This window comes from Mustela putorius, unplaced genomic scaffold (assembly GCF_011764305.1).
Source record: "Mustela putorius furo isolate JIRA1106 unplaced genomic scaffold, ASM1176430v1.1 tig00003988_pilon_pilon_pilon, whole genome shotgun sequence".
NCBI classification, from domain to species: domain Eukaryota; kingdom Metazoa; phylum Chordata; class Mammalia; order Carnivora; family Mustelidae; genus Mustela; species Mustela putorius.
Window position 1 is genome coordinate 17,666,281 of NW_025422127.1, and position 24,520 is coordinate 17,690,800.

Genomic DNA, 24,520 nt, shown 5'->3' on the forward strand with positions numbered 1-24,520 from the left:
AAGAATGAAGCATCAGCAGAAACCAAAAAGGGACCTAACTCTGGCATCTGTTTTCCTCTTGGAGCTGGGCAGGAACAGGGGCCAGAGGGTCCTTGATCTGTGCCTGGGTTATAAAGGACTACCTTCAGAATGGACGGTTCTTTCCTGCTTCATTGGCTGGATAGTAACAGCCTCTGTGTGGTGAGTGGAACCACAGAGAAGTCTAAATTTAACACTGAAATCATACTGAGCTGGCAAAAGAGGAAGTACTGAGTTGATGAGAACCAAGTAGCAGGGGCTAGAAGGCATTTGATGGTGACATATTTTATAACTCAGAAGATACCCCAGGGTTTCTTTTTTCTACTTATTTCCTTTCCCCCTGAAATCTGTTGGAATTATAAATCTGAGAGGCTAGTAGCTATCAAGGCAGAGAACTGAAAACAGCCAAGTACATTTCCTCCCTCAAGCATGGGGTAAAGAAAACAAAACTTTAGGCACATGAGGTGATCAGTGTGGCAACAGATCTTGAGCTGGAGGGAAGATGAATATAATTGTAAAGAAATGGGTTTTGACAGTTTTTTCCAGGAGATTCTGAATTAATGAGACTCTCTTTCAGACACAGGAGATTCCTTTTGGATTGACATGAACACTGCCCCCCAACCCCAGGGCATGTTAGGAGGAGATGGGGAAGGGAGTCGAGGCTATTAGACAGGAAACAGGATTTGTTAAGTGGAATGCAAGCAGCGGCCCTTTTACAACATCAGTGGCCACGAGTATGAAGTCTCTGAACACACCAGAAGCCCTGGGCACTGAGGGGGTTTGCAGAGGGGTGGGAATCTGTGGCAACCTGGGGATGGAAAACAGAGAGCAGAGATGAGCAACCCAACCTACCTGAGGCCAAGAGCCTGTTCCCTTAGTGCTTGAGGTTCTCTAAGAATATGGCACTGTCATACAGTAGGGATCACAGAATTAGGCCCTTTGCTTGTAAATGAGAGTGACTCTTAAAAGGATGGGATTATGGCAAAAAATGGCAGAGAATAATCTTTGCTGGTTCTTCTGTTTTAAGACCACTTCTAGGCAAGGAGCCTGTAATGGGAGGTGAAGAGGTCGGGCCGCTCATCCCAGGAGCCCGCAGCTCCCCTGGCTAACCTCAGGAGCAGCGGCATGGCTCTCCTCTTGACAAAACTGCCCAAAGTCTAGAAATGAGACTCATGGCTTCATTACCACTCTAATCTAAAACAAGTGGTGAGCTCTGTACAGCCAAGACTTCAAAAATGGTGAATTCCTTTAAGGTAGTGGTTCTCCTGCTTTAGGGGGCATGAGAATCACCTGGAAGGTCTGTTAAAACACAGAGAACCAGGCCTCACCTCTAGAGTTTCTGATTCAGAAGATCTGGGGTAAGGCTGGGGAATTTGCCTTTCTAGTAAGCTACCAAGTAATGTTGTTGATGCTGCTGGCCCAGAGCCCACACTTTGAGAACTACTGCCTTAGAATTTTCATATGTTCACTGAAAAGAACAGCAAGTAAGTTCCATGACACAAAAAGGAGGGAGGGACATTATTATAGCCATCTGTCAACACAGCCTCAAGTTCAGTGAATTTGGGCATAAATCATAACTGACATGTTTCCCACACACTTGGATCTTTTAGGGGAAACATGAACACACCCTCATGAAAACAGGTGAGGCTGAATTCTCTACATGTTTGGCTTCTGAGTTATGAGTGGCAGGGAGAGTCCTACTGGATGTGATTTCTACAAGTTATAAGGAATGGGAATGAGATCAGAGCAGAGGCCATGTTTCAGTGGGGGCAGGGTGCGGACAGAGAGAGAGGGAAAACCAGAATGAGTGCATGTGAGTGTGTGTGCATGTGTGTTACTGTCAGATGACTAAACAGTATCAGAGGGACCGGGATGCAGATGAGACACAGATGGGTAAGGGCAGGTGAACTTCCATGATAAAAAACTAAAATACTGTGGGGAAGCAAAGGCACTCTCAAATCTCCCTCTGGACAATGCGGAAGATCCAGCATGCTGCTCTAAATGTGCTGGAAAAGGGCCTGTGCTTTTGCCAGTTGGTTATCGGGTTGATTTCTTCTTGTTGTTTGTGAGCAGGGACCGGGGACCGTGGGTGGGAAGGGGGTCAGCAGGGTTAGTGCCAGCAACAGACGCCGCTATACATACCACCCAGATGCAAGTCGATGAGGTCACTGTAATAAGACTCTCCCCAATAGTCTACAACAAGGAATTGGTGAAGAGAGAGTTACTGGATCAGATAACCCTCTTGTGGCCCCAGACCCAAAGCAATCAATGACATGAGGCATAGAAAACACGGAGATGCAGCAAGAGGGCGAGGAGAGACAGCTGGAAAGCATGCATCTCTCTGGCAGTGCACTACACACACACACACACACGTGCTGCGGCTGTAAACTCTCTGGTGGTGGAACAGAGAGCTGGCTAAACCCATAGGTGATATAGTAAACCACCAATTAACCACGTGGCTGCTGTCCGTACCTCTGAGCAGTTAGGACAGGACAGAGGCCTTGGCTTTGCTGGGAGTCCTGGCCTGCTGGAAGTTAACTGTATCTAACAAAGACTTTTTAAAAATTCAAGGGCACATCAGGGGCTACTTACTACTTTTGAATATTAGCAGCCCCAGGCTGAGGGGCCGAAGGCGAGATGTGAACACTGTAGGAAAGCTCTGCAAGGTCACCAAGCCTTAGGTTTAAAAGCAGTCAGAGCTCTCCCAAGAATTCACCAGGGACCCCACGGCTCAGCTGTCAAACTCCTTGCGGAACCGCTTTTATTGAACAGGTTTGAGATGAAGGAGATCCTGTTTCTTCTGAGGTTAGGCTCCAAATTCAGTCAACTTCTCTTTAAAAGCAGAAGTCACTATTTGCCCTAAGGCTCTTGGAGGTCTGCCGGCCTCAGGCTCTCCTTGCCTTTCAGCTCCACGGGGCTGCTCAGCAAGGAGGCTGCCTTCTTGAGATGCAGAGCTTGGGCACTGCTGAGGGGCTGGGCTTGGTTGGGCAGTCCTCGTCCTCCCAGAATCATAAGCAAATGCAGAGTACAACAAAAGGCAGCTGCACCTCGTTACCCTTTGCCTCCAGATCTCTCAGTGTGCATGCTGATTCTGACAGCTTTCTGTTCCACATGAGGGATCCCCCTTTAAGAATGGCCATACCACAAAGTAGAATGTAATTCTGGAATGGTTTTTCAACTGGTGCTCAAGGCTGATGCAGTAGATAAAACTTGCAACGTGGTTCCAGAAATAAAAAGGGCTTCTCCGGTACTCTAGCCCAGAAATCCCCGCTGCCCTAGGCTTGCAGGCTCTGAACCTAACCACTATGGTCCAGATACACATGAGCTTTAGACAGATTGAGAGCAATCTCTCAATGGATGGCAGGTCTGCATCAGATTTCTCATCTGGAAGGGCAGCCTGGCCAAACAGACTGGCCCCTCAGAGAGCTACGGAAACTGGGGTGCCTTGAGCGAGGCAGGATGGCAGGCTCAGTCAACTGTGCACCCTCAGGAAAGGGGCCAGCCAGCATGGCTGGAGACTCCAAACTGCCATGCTCAGCTGAGATTATCTCCTTAAGGACTCAGCCAGGAGCAACCAGACTAACAAGAGGAACAGAATGCAGAAGCAGGAGAGAAAGGACAGCCAGTGGTCACAGTTCATCCTCAAAGATGAACTTGGCCAAGTAGGAACAGGGCCACTGGGACTACTGACAAGAGGCAAATCTTACAAGGGAGGTACTTAGAATAAGAAAAGGAAAAAAGTATGTCTGGAAATACATTCTTATGGTAAGAGCTGCTATATCCTGAGAATTTCCCAAATGCCTCATGGGGAAATTTAATGGAGCCACCAAAGTCTGTCTTTAAAAACAGGGCAAATCTGTATCTGGATGAAGGGTGTTTTTTGTTTGTTTGTTTTGTTTTTTTACCATTCCTGGAAATATGGCAATACCAGGTCAATGAGTAGAGTGGATGGAGCAAGCTCCTATTCCATCTCCCTGCTCTAAAAATCCATTTAATACATTGTCCTCGGATAGAGGATGTATCAGATATTAAACTGATAAGAACAGATACAACACTTGATCTTAGCCAAAAGGCCGAGAAGCAATGGATGAAGGTGTTTTGATATAGCTTTGCTTATAAGAATTCGGACTAGAACAGTGGTTTTCAAACTGTTCTGCGAGACCTTTGGGCTCTTTGAGTGCTATTCCAGTGATCTCCCAACTACCTGACTTGCAAATACATTGAACTCCTTTAATTCTTACATAAGACACATCACATTCAGAAGTCTGCTATGCCGATGTTAACCCACTAAAGACCATCAACATGTCCATCTGTGCTATCAGGGAAACTCTCTTTTCTGAGGCTCTCAGGACCAAGTTTCCTCTGCCCTGCACATGCAAGGATCTGTACTCCCTGAAAATGTGTTAGGGAAGAGGCTATCGTTATGTATTTATTTAAGTTCTGCCTTGCAAGGAGCAAACAGCTGTACGGGGCAGCATCCTGGGGAACCATTGTGCAGGGAAACCCAGCCTGTCGGAGCAGCTCCTGTCACATTGCGGTCCTGGAGGAGGGTAACATCCAGGCCGTGATAGCACAGCAGAGCTGGCATTTGGGTTTACTGCACGCTTGGGAGACTTTCTCTAGATCTACTCTTTATAAGGAATATGAACTGCTGCTTGATTTAGTAGTGAGTCAACTGTGTAAACAATTCCTACTGCTCCCACCTTCGGCTTCTGAGATGGAGGCGACTTAAACCACATGTATCCTGAGATCTCCGAGTGAACTGTTCAAACACTGTTGCCATTTCCGGCAACTCCCTGTGTCAGGATGTTCTCTACGCTGGCCCTGGGGATGGACCAGAGGCTGAGGCCCATTATCACATGCAGTTCTCTACTCTAACTTGTGTTTCCAAATTGGTGCTCATCAACATTCCAGAGTGGTTCTTTTTTAAAGATTTTATTTATTTAAACTTAAACTCACAATTTGAAACAAGTTGGAAAACCACTGACTTAAATGAAGTCCTGGTTGTTTATTTTTATGGCAAGGTAATTATCTAAACAACTAGAAAGGGGAATTTTGGCAAGCTCGCATACCAGTCTTCAAAGGAAGTTTCTATGACCCCCTGGCAGTCAGCAGCTTGAGTAACATGGCCTGTTCTAGACACACTGAAGCAAGGCCACAGTCTCGAACCGCACAGCCTCCAACAAGTACAGAAGTGCTTTGCGGAAACCATTAGCCCTGGGGTGGCCCACCTGAACCTCAGAACCCCATGAAGAGGCAGCGCAGGCTGTCTTCCTTGAGGACTTGAATGAAATGGAGGACTAATAATGAAATGGAGGTATACAAGCCTACTGAGTTACTCTGACTATGTGTTGGAAGATCTATCCCTCATTTTCCATTTCACAGAAGTAATCTGTGGGGAAGGATAAGAAGGCTCCCTCCTGACATCTGCAAGAAGAGAAAGCCACGGGGGTAGGACCCTGTGAGTCCTATTACAGTTGGGGAGGGCATCCCTGCTGGGCTTAGGCTAACTCCCTCTGGGTGGTGAGGCTTAACTCAGGAGGCCAAGGAAGCGCATGCGGGGCAGGGAGTCAAAACAGGGATGGCAGGGGACATCACAGCTTCATCTGGAAGCCTGGAGACCCTCTGAGGTGAACCCGAATCTCCACTCATCAACATGGGCCAGTGCTTGCCTTGCAGTCACACGTCCCAGGCTTCTGGCTTACAGGCTGCTCAGTGGTTCAACTTTTTGCAGCTCATTTGGTGGCTTCAAGCAGTAACTCCGGCATCAGGTAAGGCACAAAACCAAGAACATCACATCCTCATCTTTCTCCCCATGCCATCTCTTCACCTGAAGGTTATCACTGAGTCAACTGTTCAGCTGCAATACCTAGGCCTTGAAGGGCCCGGAAAGATCTTCTTCTATGCCCGCACCTTTGCTCCCACCCATCCATCGAACTCTACGAATTCATCTGGACATCTGGCACTTCCTGTGAGGTCAGCTCAGTAAGATCCGAGATGGGGCAGCAACTGGCCCCATTCCTGCTGCCTCCTACTGGTTCTTCAGTTTACAGAGAGCCTGCCTGCCAGGAGATATAGCGCCCTGTCCCTCTGCCACGCTAGGTTAAGGGATAAGGGGTTACTTGCAAAGTCAGGTCACCTCCTTTCTTTACCCCCAGCCTCACAAATTGATTGCTGACCCTGGAGGCCTGTGCTTTCTACAAAGACAGGGAGGTTTCCCCATCCTGAGGTTGGACCAAGACTCATGAACTCTTGAGAAAGCAGAGATCAGTCACTCCGTGCCTGAGTTGGGCCTGTAGTTGGGGTTGGCCCACTGGTTTGAAGGTCCTGAACCAACAGGGCTTCTTCCTGACCCTTGGGACCAGGGATGACTCAGGTACTTCTTGCTTCCGTGGGCCCCACTGTGCTGAACCCACCTCACAGGCTTCTTGGATGAACAGTGCTTCACCACAGAGCACTACATTCGCAGCTCTTCCCTGGGCACGGAAGCCACTGAGTGTGTGACCCTCAAAGCCATTCCCGTGTCTACCTTGTGCTGGCTCACCACCATCCCCCGAGCCTGTCTCTTGCTCCGAGTGACCAGCTTCTGGGAGATACAGAGCCCGGATTCACACTGGAGGAGGTGGTGAGGGCTCTGCGGGGCATCTGTCCTCCCATTCTCTGAGTCTGAGTGGGAGAGGGAGCCCACAAAGCTAAACACAGGAGGTGGTATGGGAAACCGGCTGGGGGACCCACTCATGCAGTTCTGTGATGGCTCCTTGTGGTACAGTGTCCCTCATACCCAGCTCTTTTCTTCTAGAGGAAACGAAGGCAGGGAGGGCGAAAGGAGGAAGAAGAGAGGAGGCGGCCCAGTGCTTGCCATCAACATGTGAAGCGGACTGAGAGTTGGTTCTATAGATAAACAGCAAACCCTCCAAGAGGGCAGAAGAACAAGTCCAGGCCTTGGGGCAGTCCCAAATGGAGAGGCTTTCCTTTTCTTTTGCTTAATAGGAAGCCCCAGTCTCAGTGATGAAGGGCCCCAGAGAACCCTGCTGAACCCAGCTGAATTCTACACAGGTGACAAAAGAGTAGCCTACCATGGGTGGGTGGGGGCAGGGCCTTTCCTTTAGGAACAAACCCCCTCACAAAGGAGACCCAGACAATACCTGCTTCACCACGGAGCGCCTTCTCCACGGCAACCCCTCTTTCCTCCAGCTGCCTCTGCTTCTCCTCCACCTGCTCCAGCTGCCGCTGGATAATCTACAGGAAAACAGAACAGTGTGAGTGCCCCTCTTTCTCTCATCTCCTAGCTTTCAGGAGGACAACTAAACTGTACAAACACAAACAGGAAGAGAAACAAATTAGGTCTGAAAGCTGGAAAGGCTTTGGTCCACAGGCATTAAGCCCGGAGTGGGGAGGGAAGCCCCCCTGCGTCGAATCCCCCAGGGCCTGTCGTTAGTAAGCACACAGCGTGTGGTGTCCGTGTCTCGGCAGGCAGCTCAGACCCTGGAGGTGATGTCAGCCCCTGCAGCAGGGACTGAGGTACTGCATCCTAAGTACTGCCAACAGTGAGGTTGCTAAAGCACTTGTAGGGGTTCCTAGAGCACACTGCAAGATTAAAAAGATTAAAAAAAAAAAAGGTAAAAAAAAAAGGTTAAAAAAATCTAGAAGATTAAAAGAAAAATCCAGAATGGAGCAGTGTGCTAGAATCTGTGGGGAAGCATACAGTGAGAAGTTTCCCTGTGCTATGGGGGAACTAATCATGGATACTAGAAGGACATTCAACCCCCAAAGCAGCAGCCCATGACATATATCTGGAAAATGGCACACACAAAATGAAGTAAAATCCAAGGATCCAATCAGTGCAGAGAATGTGGATACAGAAGAATGTTCAAGAAAAGGACTAAAATACTGGTGGTTTCTGATGCTTGCTAAACATGAAAATTCAGAGAAATACCTTGGTATTTGGGTTTGCTGTTAATGTTTTTCGTTGTTTATAGCTTTTGATTAGTGTACTGATATGAATACAACTATATATACACAAACTTATTACAAAACCTTATTGTAATATTCTTTTTTTTTTTTAAGATTTTATTTATTTATTTGACAGACAGAGATCACAAGTAGTCAGAGAGGAGGAAGCAGGCTCCCTGCTGAGCAGAGAGCCCGATGCGGGGCTCGATCCCAGGACCCTGAGAACATGACCTGAGCTGAAGGCAGAGACTTAGCCCACTGAGCCACCCAGGCACCCCTGTAATGCTCTTTAATACTTTATAAAAGGAATTATTTTTTGTTTCAGAAAGAAAATCTGGAATGGTCTAGGTTCTGTGAGGCCTGAAGACAGAGGCTGAGGCCTGGAGGACAGCTCTGACCTGGAAATCCCAGGCCCAGCAGAGGCTGACAGGTCATAGATGGCCTCTCAAGGACAATCCTCACAACTGAACTAGTTGACTTCACAAGGATGACACCAGAGCAAGGAATTTAGGAAGAAACTCAAAGCCCAGCTCTTCCTTTTCTATCAAGAACTCCATAAAAATAAGGCTTCTGTAGTTTCATCAAGCCAGAGGCTTGTGACCTGACACATTGGGGCTGTCCTCTCAGATATCAGGGACACCCCGTCTACCTCTGTTCTGTCCTCTTTACCCTCCCGAGTCATGGGCAAAGACAAGCATGTTGGAGAGAAGGCTCTTTCCTACCCAGGAGCTGTGGCCCCTCCAGTGATCTTACCTGGGCTCGGTGTAGCCGCTTCAGCTCCTCTTGCTTGGCTTGTCTCCGAGCTGCCTTCTGCACACGCCGGGTCAGCTTGGCGTTCAGTTCCTCCTCTGTGTAAGTTCTTGGCTGGAGAAAATGAGAGAGATTTCCTCAGTGATATGCAGCAGGCCTGGGCATGGAGAGCACTTCCCCTTGGTTGGAGCTGCCTTTCAGCAGAATGCCCATGGGCAGACTCCCGGGCTGCAGCTTGGCCAGAGGCTTCACTGACGTTTGTCCTTGCTGGAGCCCTAACTGCTACAGGGTACAGCTAAAGCACCACAAATGAGATACCTCCCCACTGTGGCAGGGACAGGAGGCTCAGTGGGGACCAACAGCTAGGAAGTTAAAGGGACCGAGGGTCATATGCTCCTTTATCACAGAGATCACCTATTTCCAATGGAAGGATGTCGGCTCTTTTTAAGACTTTCTGGAGGTAAAAATATAATTAGTTCCCACAAGCCTCCTGCTTCTTGAAGGCATTCAGGGAAAGGAAAAAGAAAAATCAGGATCCTTTTATTTTCTTGTTTAACATCAAATGCCAATTCCTTCAGACGAGTGATATTTATAAGGTTCTCTAGGAAGTAACATTTAAAAAAGTAGAGAAAATGGGGATGCTTCTATTTTTAAGTCTGAGTGCACCCCAAGCTAACTAATGTGGTCTGAAGAAGGGATATCCGGAGGTGAACTAGGAACGCCCCCAGGGTCTGCCCAGGGGCAGCAGTCAGCTGCTGAGAGAAGGGAGGAGGTGGTCTGGCAGGGCAATTTCAGCCCCTGCTAATGAGCCCTCAGGAGGCAACAGGCCAAACCCAGGGCCAATTCACGGACACAACCGCCTGAGCAGCTCCACCTGCAAATGTGGGCACTGAGGGTGCAAGGCAGGGTCAGATGCCTTGTGTTAACACTGAGCAACCACCAAGAGGCAAATGCTGAGGGGTTTGCCTCTATTCCTAACATCTTCATTTCCTCCGAGGAAAAAAAAGAGAGAGACTTTGATAGATTTGAAAAGAGACTTCCAAATTCAACTCAGGAGTGTAGTCTACTAATCTTTATTTTAAGAGCTCAAGGACAGTGGAGGGCCAACTGAGCAGCTAAGTCCTCAAGGAACATTGTGCTGTTCTAGTGCCCTAAGCACTTCCCCTTGCAGTTCATGGAGCTGAGGGCTCACGAACTCCCCAACCCTGTGGTGCCCAGTCCCCAAGGGGGCAGCCCTGGAGTGAAATGACCACATGCACTCCAGCCAGTCAAGAGTAGGGCGTCTTCCCTTCCTCTGCCATGACACAGCTAAAGAAAGTTCTGCTGCCAGTGTTGGCTACTGCTCCATGCATGTGTGAACAGTTAGTGAGGATGTGGCCGGAGGGCCAGGGCTGGGCGCAGCTCCGGGTGGTTAATCACAGACACGCATGCAACAATGACCAGCCATGGCCATGAGATACTACCTTTGATGCATAGGATCTCCTGAATGCCAAGGCGAGTGGTACATAAATCGACTTTTAAGGGGATGGCAACGGAAAACAAAACAGAATAGTAATAATAACAATTAAAAAATTAAAAATAGAACACAGAAATGGAGCAAAATCAGTTAGAAGTTTAAAACAAACAGGCGAGACTAAAGACTAAAACATGTGATTATTTTTCACAATGTCACACAGGACTGCGTAAGTGAGGGACCTGGGGATACAGATCCTGCAGCAGAGTCTCTGTGAACCCGGGTTTTGAGAAAAGGATTGGGTTCACTTTTCTATTGAGAAGACAGCTTCATCCTCACTATGCCCTAAACTTCTCTTCTCTCTTCACTCTCCCTTGTACAGCATAAACTAAAGCTGTATAAATGTATGGTTACAGATGCCATTTCTCCTTCAGTAACCCATCTGCCTGTGGAAATTCAGACGACTTCTTTCAGCCCAGTGGGAGGGTGGGGCACTGGTGATGGGAAATTCCGTTGCCGGGCACACAGAGACAAAGATACAAAGCAAACCTGATGTTCTCTTCCAAAAGGCTCTCTCCCGGCAGTGTGGGCCAGGTGGGTTCCTAGTGGGCCCCCCAGAAATCCTGGGTGGGGGTGGGGACCATTTCTTGATTATGCCCAGTGAAAGGGCACTGATAATAGCCAAAACTATCTCAGGCACATATGTCTGCCTCAGACTGACTCATGTCTCCCACAAACAGAGTGAGAGGATGAATCTCATTATTAGAACAAATCAGCTAAATGAACAGAAGATGGATGAGTTCCCCAAACCACATGTGAATCACTCCATAGGAACTATGTAACCATGACCTAAGGAGTAGCACCTGTGGCTGTTGTAAAAAGTAAAGGGAGTGGGGGCAGTCCCTGACTGGCCTCTGGCAGAGGAGGGCAGGTACCAACTCAGCAGAGGCAGCGACTCGAGGAGAGAAATCATGACACATCTGTGGTGTACTGAGAGAAGCTGCTGCTTCTGCTGCGACACGGGGACTAGGGCCTGTCCCAGAGCAAAGGCACATGCCTGTGGCTGTGCCACAGATGTTAAGACGCATGCATCACTTATATTTAAAGTTAGCCTCCGGCAAAGAAAAGAGACAAATGTGAATGATCTTTTGTTGGTAGTGTAACAGGTGATATATAGATTTTGTCTGTATTATCTTAATTTTTCTAAGTTAACATTTTAAATAAAAGTAAGTTATTTTCAATTTTAGGTGTTTTTTTGTTGTTTGTATTTTATTTTATGTTATTATTATTTTTGTTGTTGTGTTATGTTAGTCACCACACGTGTTATAATGAGCATTGGGTGTTACACGGAAATAATGAATCACTGAACACTACGTCAGAAACTAATGATGTACTGTGAAACAAAACTCAGGCACTTGTTTCCCAGATGCCTGACTCAGAGATGGGTCTGTGAGGCAAGGGGAACCACTTCCCGCAGATGCTCTCTCCTGACCCCGTGGTCCCTTTAGGGGTCCCCACTCCCTTCACTTCCTGCTCTGAAAATTTCCAAACCTAGGAAAAGTTGGAAGAGAACAATGAACACCTTTGCTTAGATTTGCTAAACTTGACCATTTTGCTACATACTTGATATTATACATATCTTTTTGTATATATTTATATATAATCTTTTTATGGGGGCAGTCATTTGTAGGCATTTTTTGTGCCTACAAATTTTAGCATGTACTTCTTGAGAACAGAGACATTTTCCTACATGACTACAGTACCTTAATGTCTTACAAGCAACTTAGCACGGATGTGGTAACACTGCATATCTACACATACTATACCATCTGTGACCAAATTCACTTAATTATTCCAAAGTGTCCAGCATGGCTATTTTTGTTTTCCTGTTTTAGTGTCCATCCTTGAGAATACAGTGTCCACTCTCCCCCAGGCCGACCCCACACTTTGGTAGGATTCAAGTCAACACGTCCTAGGCTCAGCTTTGTCTTTAGTATTCCTTGCTCAGCCTCCAGCAAAAGGTCCTGTAGGGGCACACACGCAATGTGAAGCCCCCATGCCTCTGATTCTGGGAGTCTAGGAGTGGGGGCCATGACTTGTTGGTCACATAGAAGGGAAGAGCTCCCTGTGTGCCTCAGGTCAGCAGGGCCCCAAGGGGAGGCTGTCCTCAGTGACACATATCACCAGGAAGAAAGCCTGGGCATGGCCAGCTTGGGCAGCCTGCCATTCTGCGTTCTGCTGGGATGTTTCATTTAACTGAGAAACAGTGGAGAAACTGACCACAAAAGCAACCATGGATGGGAGTTTCTGACCAGTAGGCAGCACCAGTCTCCAGTATTGGCACATGTTGGGGGACCCATGTACATATCCAGAAGCAGTTCTTAGTCCCAATGTCATAGTAATGCTGCTGCCTGGGAAAGTACAATGGGGAGCACTTGATAGGAGACCCACGAAGCTAGGCTCCTGGGAGAGAGCCAGCATACAGGGTCCCTACCCTAACTCAGTGCTGGCCTGGCAGGGACAGGTGGGATCGGAGGCCTGACTGTTCAGGTGTCCTAAGGGAGTGGACAGCTAAATAGCTGGCATGGCCAGGGAGGCCAACAGACCAAGTATGAGAGGAGAACTAAAAGATGGGTTTCCTCCAGTGTGCCAAGTTGTTGAAGGTGAAGCGGGATGGGGGGAGGGGACTAGCTAAAGCCATCTTTACTGACCAGACATGTGTGAGGCTCAGATCTGCCGTGGCAACTCCTTGGAAGCCAACAGAGAAGCAGACTCAAATTCAAGTCCTGGAAAGCCTTATAAAGAAGGCTATATAACACTCTGGGGACACCTGTCATTCAGGAAAGGGAGCTGAAGATAGCTGGGCTGTCGCCTGGGACAGGAGGCTGAGAGTTTGTCCCAGACTGGACAGTGGAGACGGTGCAGCGTCAACTGCCCCTCTGTGCTGCCCAGGCCTTTCTAGACTGTCCTCCCCACCCCATCACTGTCTCAGTGATGCTGATGCCCTGCTAGAACTTTCTCTAATCCCACTCCCTCCTCCAACTTCATGGATCTACAACAGAGCTACAAGAGCCCTTAGAAATCAGAAGATTGGATAAATATCCAAGAGGCCTCCACCTTGCAGGTTCGCTCTGAGGAGAGCTGAGCAGCCACCTCAGCTCCCATTCCTGGGGCAGTAAGAGGAACCAAGTCAAATCCAGAGTGTCCTATTCAGCACAGAATCCAGGTCAGTTTCCTGGACTGGTTCTTTAATAGCAAAAATTCCTCTCTAACCCACAAATGTACAAAGCAGGCAGGATGACAGGGTGCACTCCTTAGTGACTCAGCCTCCATCTACTGCCTAAACCCATCGTCCGTGTCCCAACCTCCACCAGATCTAGGCAGAAAACCCTTCTGCTGTCACTCTGGACACTGGCGGATGCTACTCCCCATGGGAATTCTGAGGACAAAAGAACAAATGGATGACACCAGCAGCTTGCTAAAAATCGAGTGAATCTTTGAGCATGAATGTCTCTGTCTTCTTCCCAAGAAAGAAACACAGGAACTCTTGCCATTGAAACAAATAAGCCCCAGCTGTTAAAAGAAGCCCAAGAGAAGCACTCCCTTTATGAGCATTCAGCCCGGGGTCCACTGGGCAATCAGAGGAGGCCACTGGGTTCCACCCTGGGCTGGAATGCCCACCAAGACTACCCAGAGGTTTGGGCTGAGCTTGACCCTACATACCTCTCGCCTGGACTTCTGGGAGGACCTCTCGAGGATGTCGTCACTGGAGAGGTCTGAGTCCTCCGAGAAGCTCAGCTGGCGCCGCAGCTGCAGCTCTAAGGGGATGGAGAGAAGAGGCAAACCAAGGACACCACGGTGCTTTCCCAAATTCTGCATGCACATGTGTCGCCCAGAGGAATCAAGGAGAGGGTGGACTTCTTCCCAGTTTGAGGGGCTCTTAACCTAGGCTAGGGAGCCAGGAGCTTGGAAGCTGACCCCTGTGCCGGCAGGGGCAGTGCGACCACTGAATATACAGTGTCTGGAGGACAGCCCACCTGGAGCCTCCCTGCAGTGCCACGCTCCACTGTGCTCAGAATCAGGCCCTGCTCTGGGACCGGGTGACGGGTGCACACACTGCCCAAATCTCCCTTACTCAGTGCCAAGCTGGGTTTTACAATGATTCCATCATGTGGAATATGCCCTGTGAGCCCATGGTTCGGCTTCCTTCTTATTTACCCCGTTAGCATCGCTCCTAAGAACCCTCAGGCAAGCAGCAGGAGAAATGGATCTTCTGAGAAGAACTGGTGATGGAGGACACACCCCTTACTTCCTGCCCCAGGAGGGGTCCCCTGGTGCTGACATACCTGCTTTCACGATGGGAGACATCCTATGCTTGCCCGAGTCCACAGTGGCACCACTGGAAGGGGTGCTGGAACAGGACTTGTCATCGCCCTTCTTCTTCTTGTCCTTTTTGTACCCAGAAAAGACTGACTTCCACAAGGACTTGGGCTTGGCAGTGGCTTCCTCGAGGAGGTTTGGGCTGGGCTTCTCTGGGGGCCGGCCCTCACCTTTGGACTTCTTCTCTTTCTTGTTTCTGCGGGGGGAGAAGAGTGACGATCTCTTCTTGCTCTTCCCACTGGAGCCCTCGGATGAGGTGACTGAACCATCGGGACCCCCTGAGTCCGATGGCGGGGAGAGGACCTCCTCACAAGTGGCTTCGTGCTTCAGGGTGGGCTCCCTGGGACCTTTGAGAACTGGGCGTTTAGGGGACTCGGGGCGGAGATCTTTTCCTTTGGAGGGAACTGAGGAAGCTTTGCGGGAGGTGCCTCCTGGGGGCCTGGAGGTCCCAGCTGCCATCTCCATCTCCTTCATCCTACTCAGCTGCTTGGCCATAGCGTCTCTCAACGCCTGGCTCTTCACAGACTTCTCCCTGGCTCGCATGCGCTCCTCAGCCAGTTCCTTGGCTTCTGGAGAGACTACGGGCAGGCCCCTCTTCTGTGGTTGGATCCCACTCTCCAGAGTAGGCAACCTACCATTCTCCTTGGCTAGGGGTGGGTTGAGGGGCCTCTCCGTGCGAGGCCAGCAGGAAGGGGGTGTGAAGAACTTCTCCTGTAGACTCGAGTCCTCTGTCTTGTCATCATAGGTATCCTCCACATCATCGGCAAAGGGGATCTCGTCCACACTCTCCACAAACGACTTCCGCACCTCCTCTCGAGGGGGCTGGGCAGGCTCTCGGGGGGTCCGCATAAAGGAGGCAGGTGGTGAGGGTGGGATCACTGAGGCCTTGGGCTTGGTCTCCTTATGCTCATAAGTCTGATATAGCTTCCTTCGAAGAGTTGCAGGCTCCTCATCCTGGGGTGGGGGTGGGGGTGGGCTTGAAGGTGGAGTGAGCATGGTGGAGTCCGAGGTGTTGAAGCTCTGGCTGCCCAAGGTTTTCATGTTGGAGGAGCTCCCATGAAGGCCCAGCCCAGAGCTGCTTGACGGATCTCTTTTCTCTTCATGGGAGCTTTTCAGCTCTCTGTCAGATGGGGACTTGGGGGTTGGTAGGGAGGGCTGGTCACCATCAGGCTTCGGCAGGCCTAGCCTCTTAGGAACAGGTGGAAGTTTTAGAAGCTGGAGCCCCTCACTCTGAGGAGACTTCTCAACTGAATAGGATTTTAGGGACACTGGTTTAAAGGTAGGTGAGGGGAAGCTGGACTCAGACACCTTGCTCCGATCTATAGGGGTAAGCCCGAGGCTGCGGCGGATCTCAGCGCTCTTCATCCAGAACTCTGCCACCAGGTCATTCCGTTTCAGGGCCTCATCCACAGCTAGAGGGCAACCCAGTCTATCCTTGGTGTCCCCTTGGTTCTTCAAGGGGAGGGAAGCCACAGGGATGGCTGTTTTGGCTGGAACAGGCTGGAAACATATGGGGGACTTGGTGGGGGATGGGACAGTGGCCTCAGAGGAAGGCTGAGGCTGGGAACAAATGGGGAGCTGGGTGGTGGTGGGGGTGGAGGTGGCCAATGGTGACAGGCGCTGTGTGCTAACTGGGGAGGTAGGTGTCCTGGCTTCCGGCAGAGCCACCGGCTGCAATCGGATAGGAGAGCGCATAGCCCTCTGGTCAGTGGGCAATTCCGCTTTGGGCTTCACTTTGGGGAGCAAAGGTTCAGGGAAAAGGCTGTCCTCAGGCAATTTCACCTTGGTAGCAACAGAGACAGGTGGGATTTGGGCCCCCTACAGAAAAGGAAGATAGAAGCTGCTTAGAAGGAAGGGTTCAATGGTCAGAAGAAACCCACTGGCAAGTTTTCTCTCAAAGGGCCTGTGTTTATGAAGTAAATTCCTCTCCCTCTCCTTTAGGCTGTCATTGAAATGGCTCCAGGACACACTCTCTCACTCTCCGCTCTATTTGTTCAATCTTTAAAGCCACTCTACTTTGCTCAACAGACTCAGCTTTCAGGGTTTGGTTCATCTCAAACACATCCTACATTCCTTGTGCACTGAAATGGACACTGCCCAAAGCACACTGAAGGAGCCAGCTCTCCTGACTATGGACCCCAAGAACTCTGATGTATGAAGACAGAGGCCCACATGGTAAGATTTAAAACAGCTATATATATATATTTTTATAGTCTATACTACAAATTGTCCTTCCCAGGAAACTCAAAGATCCATATATTCCAGCACAAATTCTTCTATCACCCACCCGTTAGTCTCAGCAAAGTTCCCCCAATTTCACGAATGAAATCACCAAATTCACCTGCTTTTTAGAATCTCAAAGACCAAATCAGGCCAACCCAGGTCTTGAGTTTGGCCTCCTTCCCAAATCTGTCCTCCAGATAGCATTTCCCAAAACCTATTCCACAGGACACTGTGGCAATCCTTTTACGTACCATTCTCCAATGTGTGGTTCATGTACCACTGGTAATCTGGGTGGATGTTTTCAATTTTAAAACTCAGTCAGACATTCATTTTATACTAAGAAACAAACACATCTGTCCTATCAAACTGATGATTCCACCCAAATTACTGTGTTAACCTAAATTTACTTTTGAAATGGTATGGTATGACAGAAGACTGACACAGTGGTGGGATGACTCAGATCTGGGACTGGTATAGCGCTGGGTTAGGGAGATGCTGCCTAGACTGCCTTGTCCTCATGGTGAGGACTAAGCTGGATCCCCAAGGCCACTCCTGTTTTTAGCAGCTCCACTAAGCACAAGAAGCCAAAATATGGGTTCACAGCAAGGGCCCTAAAACGAAGACTTACTATATCCACTCAGGGTCCCAATCAGTTCTGTCCCGGACAATGAGCCCTGAGCCCTTACCTCTGCCACAGGGCTGTGGCCTGGGGAGAGCAGACCAGCTTGCTCCTCTGGGGACGGGGCAGGGCTGGGGACCTGGGCAGGACCTGAACAGAACAGACAGAGGGTTAAACAGGAAGTACTCCCTGCCTCCCCTGAGGGTTCCTCTCCCAGCCAGCTCTGCGGAGCGGGGGGTGGGGTGGGGGGGGCGACACTGTCTGCCAACAGCAGGAAAGTGCATTCCCACAGAGTCCCTGGATGCCACCTCTGCTCACGCTGGAAGTGTGGACTTTTGTTCCTGTGTGTGTGATCTGTGTCCAGCTTGGAGGTGTACCTCCTACCCTTTCCCGGCTCCACAGCACACATAGAAAGGCCAAAGCTACATGCAGGGTCCACGCATGGGGCAGGAGGACAGCAAGCAGAGCTGTTTGCCATTTGCAGGCTCTGCTCCAGGTCTGCTCTGGCTCTACTCTGGTGACCTGTGTCCTGGGGGCTGTTCTCATCCTTGCAGTGGGAATTCTGGAAGCAGCTTTTCCTGAGACAGGGACTTACTTCTCTCCTGGTACCCTGGTGTGGGGGCAGGTTGTTCGTCCTCATTTTCTGATACTCTCAGCTCCAGCTCTGCCTCCAAGGCTGCCCGGTGTTGCATGCGAAGCTCCGTTTCAGCATCCGATGGGATCTCATCAGACCAGTGCTGATCTGCCGGAGGGAAGGGAGAGCATAGTCCACCTGAGTGAGGTTCCGCTTCTTTCTGAGTCTCCTATCATCCCCAGAAAGCAGCCAAACCAACATCTCGGCTTAAGGTCTAGTCCTGGCTCTGTGCCCTGGCTGGGCCCTGCCTGCTGGTCCCTGCCAAGCTTCTGAGAGACTCGGCCCAAAGTCTCTGCAACATGGTGCTCTCATCAAAGCCTGCGGTGCTCCATTTTCTTTTTAATTGCCCAAGATGGCATCCGATGGACCAGAACAGAAAGAAACATAGGGCACGTGCCTGTGAAGGGCAGGCCTTGCTTTGTGGACTCACCAATGGTCTGTGTTTCCCCCAACACCACTGCAATGACCATGTTCCTTCACAGTCTTGCCTGGATTCACCTCATTTCTCCCAGGCTAGTCCCTGCCTCTTCTTCCCCAGCCAACCAGACTATAATTCTTAAAACACCATCCTCTTGTAGCTACCTTTCAGAGGACATCCACTGAATTGGAAGCCCTTGTCTAAAGCACCTAGTCTGTTCAGCTTCTCAACCACAACTTACTGATGCAGGCTCTGCTGGCTGCTGGCTTAGGGGCGGAATGACACACATCCCAGTTACTGCCAGAACAAAGAACGTGACCAGGAGACTGACTGCCTTGCTATTGCTTTAACGTATATTATCCTTCCTGAGTTGCAATCACACAGTGGGGAAGAGGGTGGTCAGCACAGTGGAGAGGGGAGGCTCTGGGGTCCCCCGTACCATCATCCAGCTCAGCACCAGTGTCCCCTGTGTCCCCATTCTCCGCTGCCTCCCCTTCTATCTCTGCCGGCTCCGAGTCCACATCTTCCTCCAGGTCATTCTCATCAAATGGGACTGTAAAGCAGAAACGTTCAAAGGAAGGAAGAAAAGGACAGACAGACGGACAGAGAAACTGCCTATGCCGGTGTAAATGAGTGCTGGTCTTCCCAGGGCTGCAATGCAAAGACCTCAAGAAGCGAGGAGATGGATTCTCACGTGTCTGGATTTGAACCCCACAGCAGACATCAGCCAGACTTGGGGGAGCTAAAAGCAGTTTGGGTGCTGGCGAGGCCCTGGAGCCCTTCCTGAACACCTGGGACTAGCACTGCCAGGTCTGGGCATCAATCCTCCTCCCCAGGGCTGCTGTAAGCTCCTCGGTGTGAGGTCAGGGGGGAGACACTGCTTCTCCAGGCCCAGCAGATACCCGGCTGCAGATCCAGCAGCAACAGCACTCTCTGGACTGCATTACATGGCACAAGGCACTGAGTCCTCACACTGATACTCTAGAGGGACTGGGGGAAACGGAGACTACCTGCTCATGGCCACATGGCCCCATCTAACAGCCGCAGTGCTGTTAGGTGAAATCCCGAGTGACCACCAAGTCCTCTGAGGACACCTACCTTCCCTCTCCAACAGCAGAGGTTGCAGCTCTGGGATCATTCAGAGAAATGATTTTTTTTTTTTTTAAAGCATGAGGGAGAGGTTGAGGGGATATGTAAAGTTCATTTTCTAGACTCAAGAGTAGCCTTTTGGTGCTGCAGAATGAGGCAAAGCACTCGTTGACTTCATTTTCCTCAGGAGGAACCAGCCCCTAAATACACACACACACACACAAACTCTGCACACTTGGAACTCACACTAACAGTCTGGAGTAAGAAAAGCAATTAAGAAAGCAACATGGGCTCCTTTAAAGGGTGCCCTGAGATCCCCATGCTCCCCGAGACTGACACTGCCCATCCAGCAGGGGTCCTAAGGGCTTCTTCTAGGGTCTGAAGCACAGCCACTCTCCAAACAATCCTAATGGTTCTCGCTTCAGAAACAGGGGTTATGCTTAGATCTGCAAATCCAAGAGCTGGAGATCTAATCCCAAGGGGGTTGGGTGGGCAGCAGGGACACTGGCTGTGGTAGAGCTGGGGAGATTTCTTCAAAGGTGGTGCCACGAGAGGCTGTGCAAGGACCAGGTCCTCTCAAGTCACTGGTCTCCTCACTGTCCAGCCTCATGAATCTGTACCCCTGCTATGGCATGTGCACGGTGAGTGCAGACACCAAGGTCTCAGTGTGAAAAAAATCAAGAGACTATCTGGAGGTGGCGTGGGGAAGACAAGGAAAGGGGCACTCTGAAGATGATGCTGACTTGCCCTAGTCATAGGAGTTTTTGTTAAAGATATTATATACATAACTCTTTGGGGCACCTGGGTGGCTTAGTCAGTTGAATGTCTGACTCTTGATTTCGGCTCAGGTATGATCTCAGGGTGGTGAGATCGAGCCCCACATTTTGCTCCACACTGGGCATGGAGCCTGTTCAAGATTCTCTCTCCCTGTCTTGCAAGTGCCCCCCACCTTCGCTTGCTGGCACAGTTGCAGACACACACTTTCTCAAAAAACAACAACAATGAAAAGAATTCCTTAAGCTATATAAGAGCTTTCGTACACTTATTAAAAATAAGGTGTGACTTCCATCTAATTCCGGAGAACCATTCAGAATGGACTATGGGGAGAGATGAGAGAGTTCCAGAATAAGTTCTAAGCTAGCAAATAGTTAATGTTACGTTCCTAGTTTGAGATACCAGGGCAGCCGGTAGAGCTGGTAATCCCACGATGCTTTCCTGTGACGGTGGTATTTGTTGGGAAAAATACTGGGGGTAAAACTACTCAGTTATTTCCACAGGTTGAAAAGCTTTGTGGGGTAACATTGCTGTTTCAGTTCATCAAACACTAAGAAGTGGGATTTCTGAGGATCACAAAAGTCTACGCCTCCTCAAACCTGAGCTTCCTGCGTGGATAACAAGCTCATGGTTTCATGACCCCATTTCTGAAAAGGTGGGGACACAAACACCTCTCTTCACCCAGCCTTTTTCTCCTTTGGCTGTCACCCAACCCAGTGGAAATGGAACTGGGGCTCATCCCATTAGGGCCCAATGTGCCCAACATGCATGCTCAAATGAATCTATGAGTGCTGGGACCTCAAGATGGTAATTTATATTTCTGTCGGCAAGTGCACCAGATGTGAGCACAAAGGAGACCACGATAGGACTCCAGTCACACTGCCCCATGTTAGCCTGACTCCAGCCCCAGTGGTTCTCCGACTCAGAGCTGCTACTAAGAAATGTCTGTTGTAGAGTCAGAAAGTTACTAAGTCTACAGTCCTTGGGAGCACCTTGAAAGGAACAATTGTCACATATATTAAAAAACAAACAAGTGAGAAATATAAACGCAGCAGCAGAAGATACTGGAGAAACGCAGCTGGAGGGATGGAATTGGGAGATTAAACCCAGGTTAAGATGGAGAGCAGAGTGCTAGAAGCTGCCACACACTATGGAAGCTGAGAATCATAGACATATGTAGCTTTTGCTTTATTTCAGCTGCTAGGGAGGAAGTCCTGACACCTCGGCCTTCTCTGAGCATCCTGGGAGACCTGACTAACTAGGAGGGACGTGCAGCAGCTCTGTGCACAGGCCCAGCTCTCCCTGTGGCTCTGTGACTTGCGTGCCTGTGTCCACTTCTCCTGCTGAGAGTGAGGACAATGGGCTGGGCTGCTGGTAGAGATCCATGAGCACCAATCCTACCCACCCCAGAAGCAACCACCAGGACCCGAGTTCTCAACCGGGGGGCCATGCTGCCCTTCTTCAAGTGGAATTTGAGAGTGTGTAGGGCTTTTTTTGGTTGTTGTCTGGATGGCTGGGGCTGCACGGCTGACGTTTTGAGAGCCAAGACCAAGGAAGTTAAATGTCCCACAATGAGAGAGAATAGTCCTGCCCTCGCTGAACACTGGTATCGTCTGTGTTGAGAAACACCTCTCCAGCAAAGGTCAGGAAGGACAACTGAGGTTTCTGAGCTATCTCTTGGTCTAAGTATTTAAAGAGACCCCACATCTCAGTAGGCAGACCCAGGGGGCACTACGTCTAGTTATACCCAGCTTGTCCCTCTACTTTGAGCTGGATAATATCCACCAATCCTCTGTTCCCCAGCCCCCCAGCCCTGACTACTGACTGTCTCCTTCTCTGGACTTCTGTGGGTTTGTGGAATATTAACTGATTCCTCCACTTTCATACCCAATTGCTACATAACTTAATTCCTACAGACTTTAAAAATCACTGCTAAAAATGTTCCCTCGGATGTGGCCTTTACTCAACCTTTATTAATAGTAATAACAATGAAAGTTTAGTTAGTTCTGTCTATGCTATCGCTCTCCTCCAGATCTTCCTTGAAGGGTGTGGGGTGCGCATCTGGTCCATGCAAGGACGGGCTTCCTGAGTGAGGCATGCATGTGCCCCCCCCACCCCGCCAACCTTGGCATGCACGAGCAGCAGGACCAGAATTCTAGTGTTAAGGTACCAGCAGAGCTGCCGAGAGAGAGTGGTTATGTTGAATGGAGAGCGAACAAACATCACCAGACTACCTCCGGAGACTGTCTCCAGCCAGGCCTGCACGGCTGCGCGGCGTATGGAGGGAAGGTCAGGCACTGAATTTAAAACAGACGATAGATACAAAGTTACACAGGAATGTGTGGTCCCCGTGAGGAGAACTGAGGTCATCCTAGAGCCCCCAAACAGAAGAGAAACTGAGAGACATTACAAGCCAGAGGCCTGTCAGCCAACGACGAGGGGTCAGAGTCCTGTTGTAAGCCTACAGGATGGGTATTCGGGATGAGAAAAGGAGAGAAAACACAGGGAGGGTCAACGGCGGCTCAAGGCTGCAGAGCCCATGGCTGCAGGCCAGTCTGATGTCTCTGGTCAGCAGGGTCTCTCTTGTCACTCCCGCTGAGTATTTATGCTGCTGCAGAGTAGTTAACAGAGGTTGGTCTTGTCTATAGGTGAAGACTTGGGGCTGGGGAGGATCACATGTCCCAAAGGGCTAAACTTCAGGAAGGCAGGGAGCACCCGTTTTATCTATTTAGCCTTACAGGGTGTGTGGCCCCGTCAGGCGCTGAATGGAAGCATGAAGACAAGTGAGTGAGAGACAGAGGTTGATGACACCAAGGTTCCATATTTGGACAGTGGGTATGCTGAGGTGGGAAGGTGTGGAGAATGACATGGCAGCTGACATAGCTCTCACCAGTCTCCATGTTCCCCTTTTATTGCTTGCTATTCCTTGAAGAAGTGAGGTTAAAGTTCGTCTTCACCCTACTGTAGAACACAGACCATCTCACCTGAGACCTAGAGCTGGACATTATACTATCTACTCTAAAGGCCTCCTGGATCTAAATCTCTTCTTAAAACTTCATTTCAGGGGCGCCTGGGTGGCTCAGTGGGTTGGGCCTCTGCCTTCGGCTCGGGTCATGATCCCAGGGTGCTGGGATCGAGCCCCACATCGGGCTCTCTGCTCAGCGGGGAGCCTGCTTCCTCCTCTCTCTGCCTGCCTCTCTGTCTACTTGTGATCCCTCTCTCTGTCCAATAAATAAATAAAATCTTTAAAAAAAAAAAACAAACTTCATTTCAGTTCAAAATATACTGCCCCACCCTGTCCTACCAATGTACATTCACACTCAGACACACACCACACAAGGAAAGCACCAGAACATTTTACCAAGTGGACAGAGTAATCCTGTCTGGTCATACGGGGACAGAAAGCAAAGTCTTGGTTTTCCCAAGGTCAAGTTCATTTTACTATTTTGCAACCATGAAGAAAGAGCTCATAACCTCTTAACCTACAGAGAACTTTACATATCCTCAAACAATAGCTAAGGGTAGTGGTCACAATTAACATCAGGAAAATAAAATGGTTCATTGGCTCTTACGTTTTTATCAAACTGAAGGCTTTGGTCCTGACAGAAGAGTCCTCTACAACAATGAGAGGGGAAGGTGCTCTGAGGGGCATTGGGACCTTGGATTTTGAAACAGTTACCTCTAGAAGTGGAGGACTCAGAGGTTGGTACCATTCGCTCCTCCTCCTCTTTCTCTCGAATATGTGTCCAGTGCACATCAGCCTGGATCTCCAAGGGGTCGGCCGGATTTATGATCTGCTGTAGCCTCTGGCTCCCGACTAGTATACCAGGGTCAGAAGTGGGAGAAATGAGGAAGGGAGAGATGATGGAGGAAGGAAGCAGAAAATAAACAATCAAGGAAAGGAGGGGATGGAATACCACAGGAAAGGAAACAGAAAGAAAAGTTACTGTATTTGCCAGGATCAGTTTGAATCAGAAAGAGGCAAAAACTGAGAACACATGTGCGTGTACACACACACACACACACACACACACACACACGATTTCCATTTGTTCAACTTGATTTAGTTGTTTTAAGCTTCACTTATACTGTAATTTCAATAAAGAGAACCATACATTACAACTCCAAAAAGAACTCTCCTTTCTGATGCTCTTTTCATCTTCTCTGCATTTGAGAGACCCAAATGCCAAGTCAGAAAAAAAGGAAGGT

The 24,520-nt window shown here is 49.4% G+C and overlaps 1 protein-coding gene and 1 non-coding gene across 19 annotated transcripts in view; both read right to left on the minus strand.

Moving 5' to 3' along the window:
• Positions 1–24,520, minus strand: part of MICAL3 (microtubule associated monooxygenase, calponin and LIM domain containing 3) — a 215,417-nt gene that overhangs the window by 15,756 nt on the left and 175,141 nt on the right. For 9 of the 18 annotated variants that reach the window (XM_013046424.2, XM_045071701.1, XM_045071711.1 and 6 more), the window contains 10 exons: positions 23,991–24,128; positions 22,546–22,608; positions 18,888–19,001; positions 17,992–18,138; positions 17,464–17,546; positions 14,521–16,372; positions 13,898–13,992; positions 10,185–10,235; positions 8,725–8,835; positions 7,164–7,257 (listed from right to left, as the gene is read on the minus strand). In XM_013046424.2, the coding sequence (XP_012901878.1) occupies positions 7,164–7,257; positions 8,725–8,835; positions 10,185–10,235; positions 13,898–13,992; positions 14,521–16,372; positions 17,464–17,546; positions 17,992–18,138; positions 18,888–19,001; positions 22,546–22,608; positions 23,991–24,128 (2,748 nt within the window). Of the gene's footprint in view, positions 1–2,160; positions 2,212–7,163; positions 7,258–8,724; positions 8,836–10,184; positions 10,236–13,897; positions 13,993–14,520; positions 16,373–17,463; positions 17,547–17,991; positions 18,139–18,887; positions 19,002–22,481; positions 22,609–23,990; positions 24,129–24,520 lie in introns of those variants that run through there. The other 9 variants (XM_045071705.1, XM_045071715.1, XM_045071704.1 and 6 more) reach the window with 6 other exon arrangements.
• Positions 3,913–4,103, minus strand: LOC123389665. The gene has a single exon (XR_006604297.1). It is a non-coding gene; the product is annotated as a U2 spliceosomal RNA (small nuclear RNA).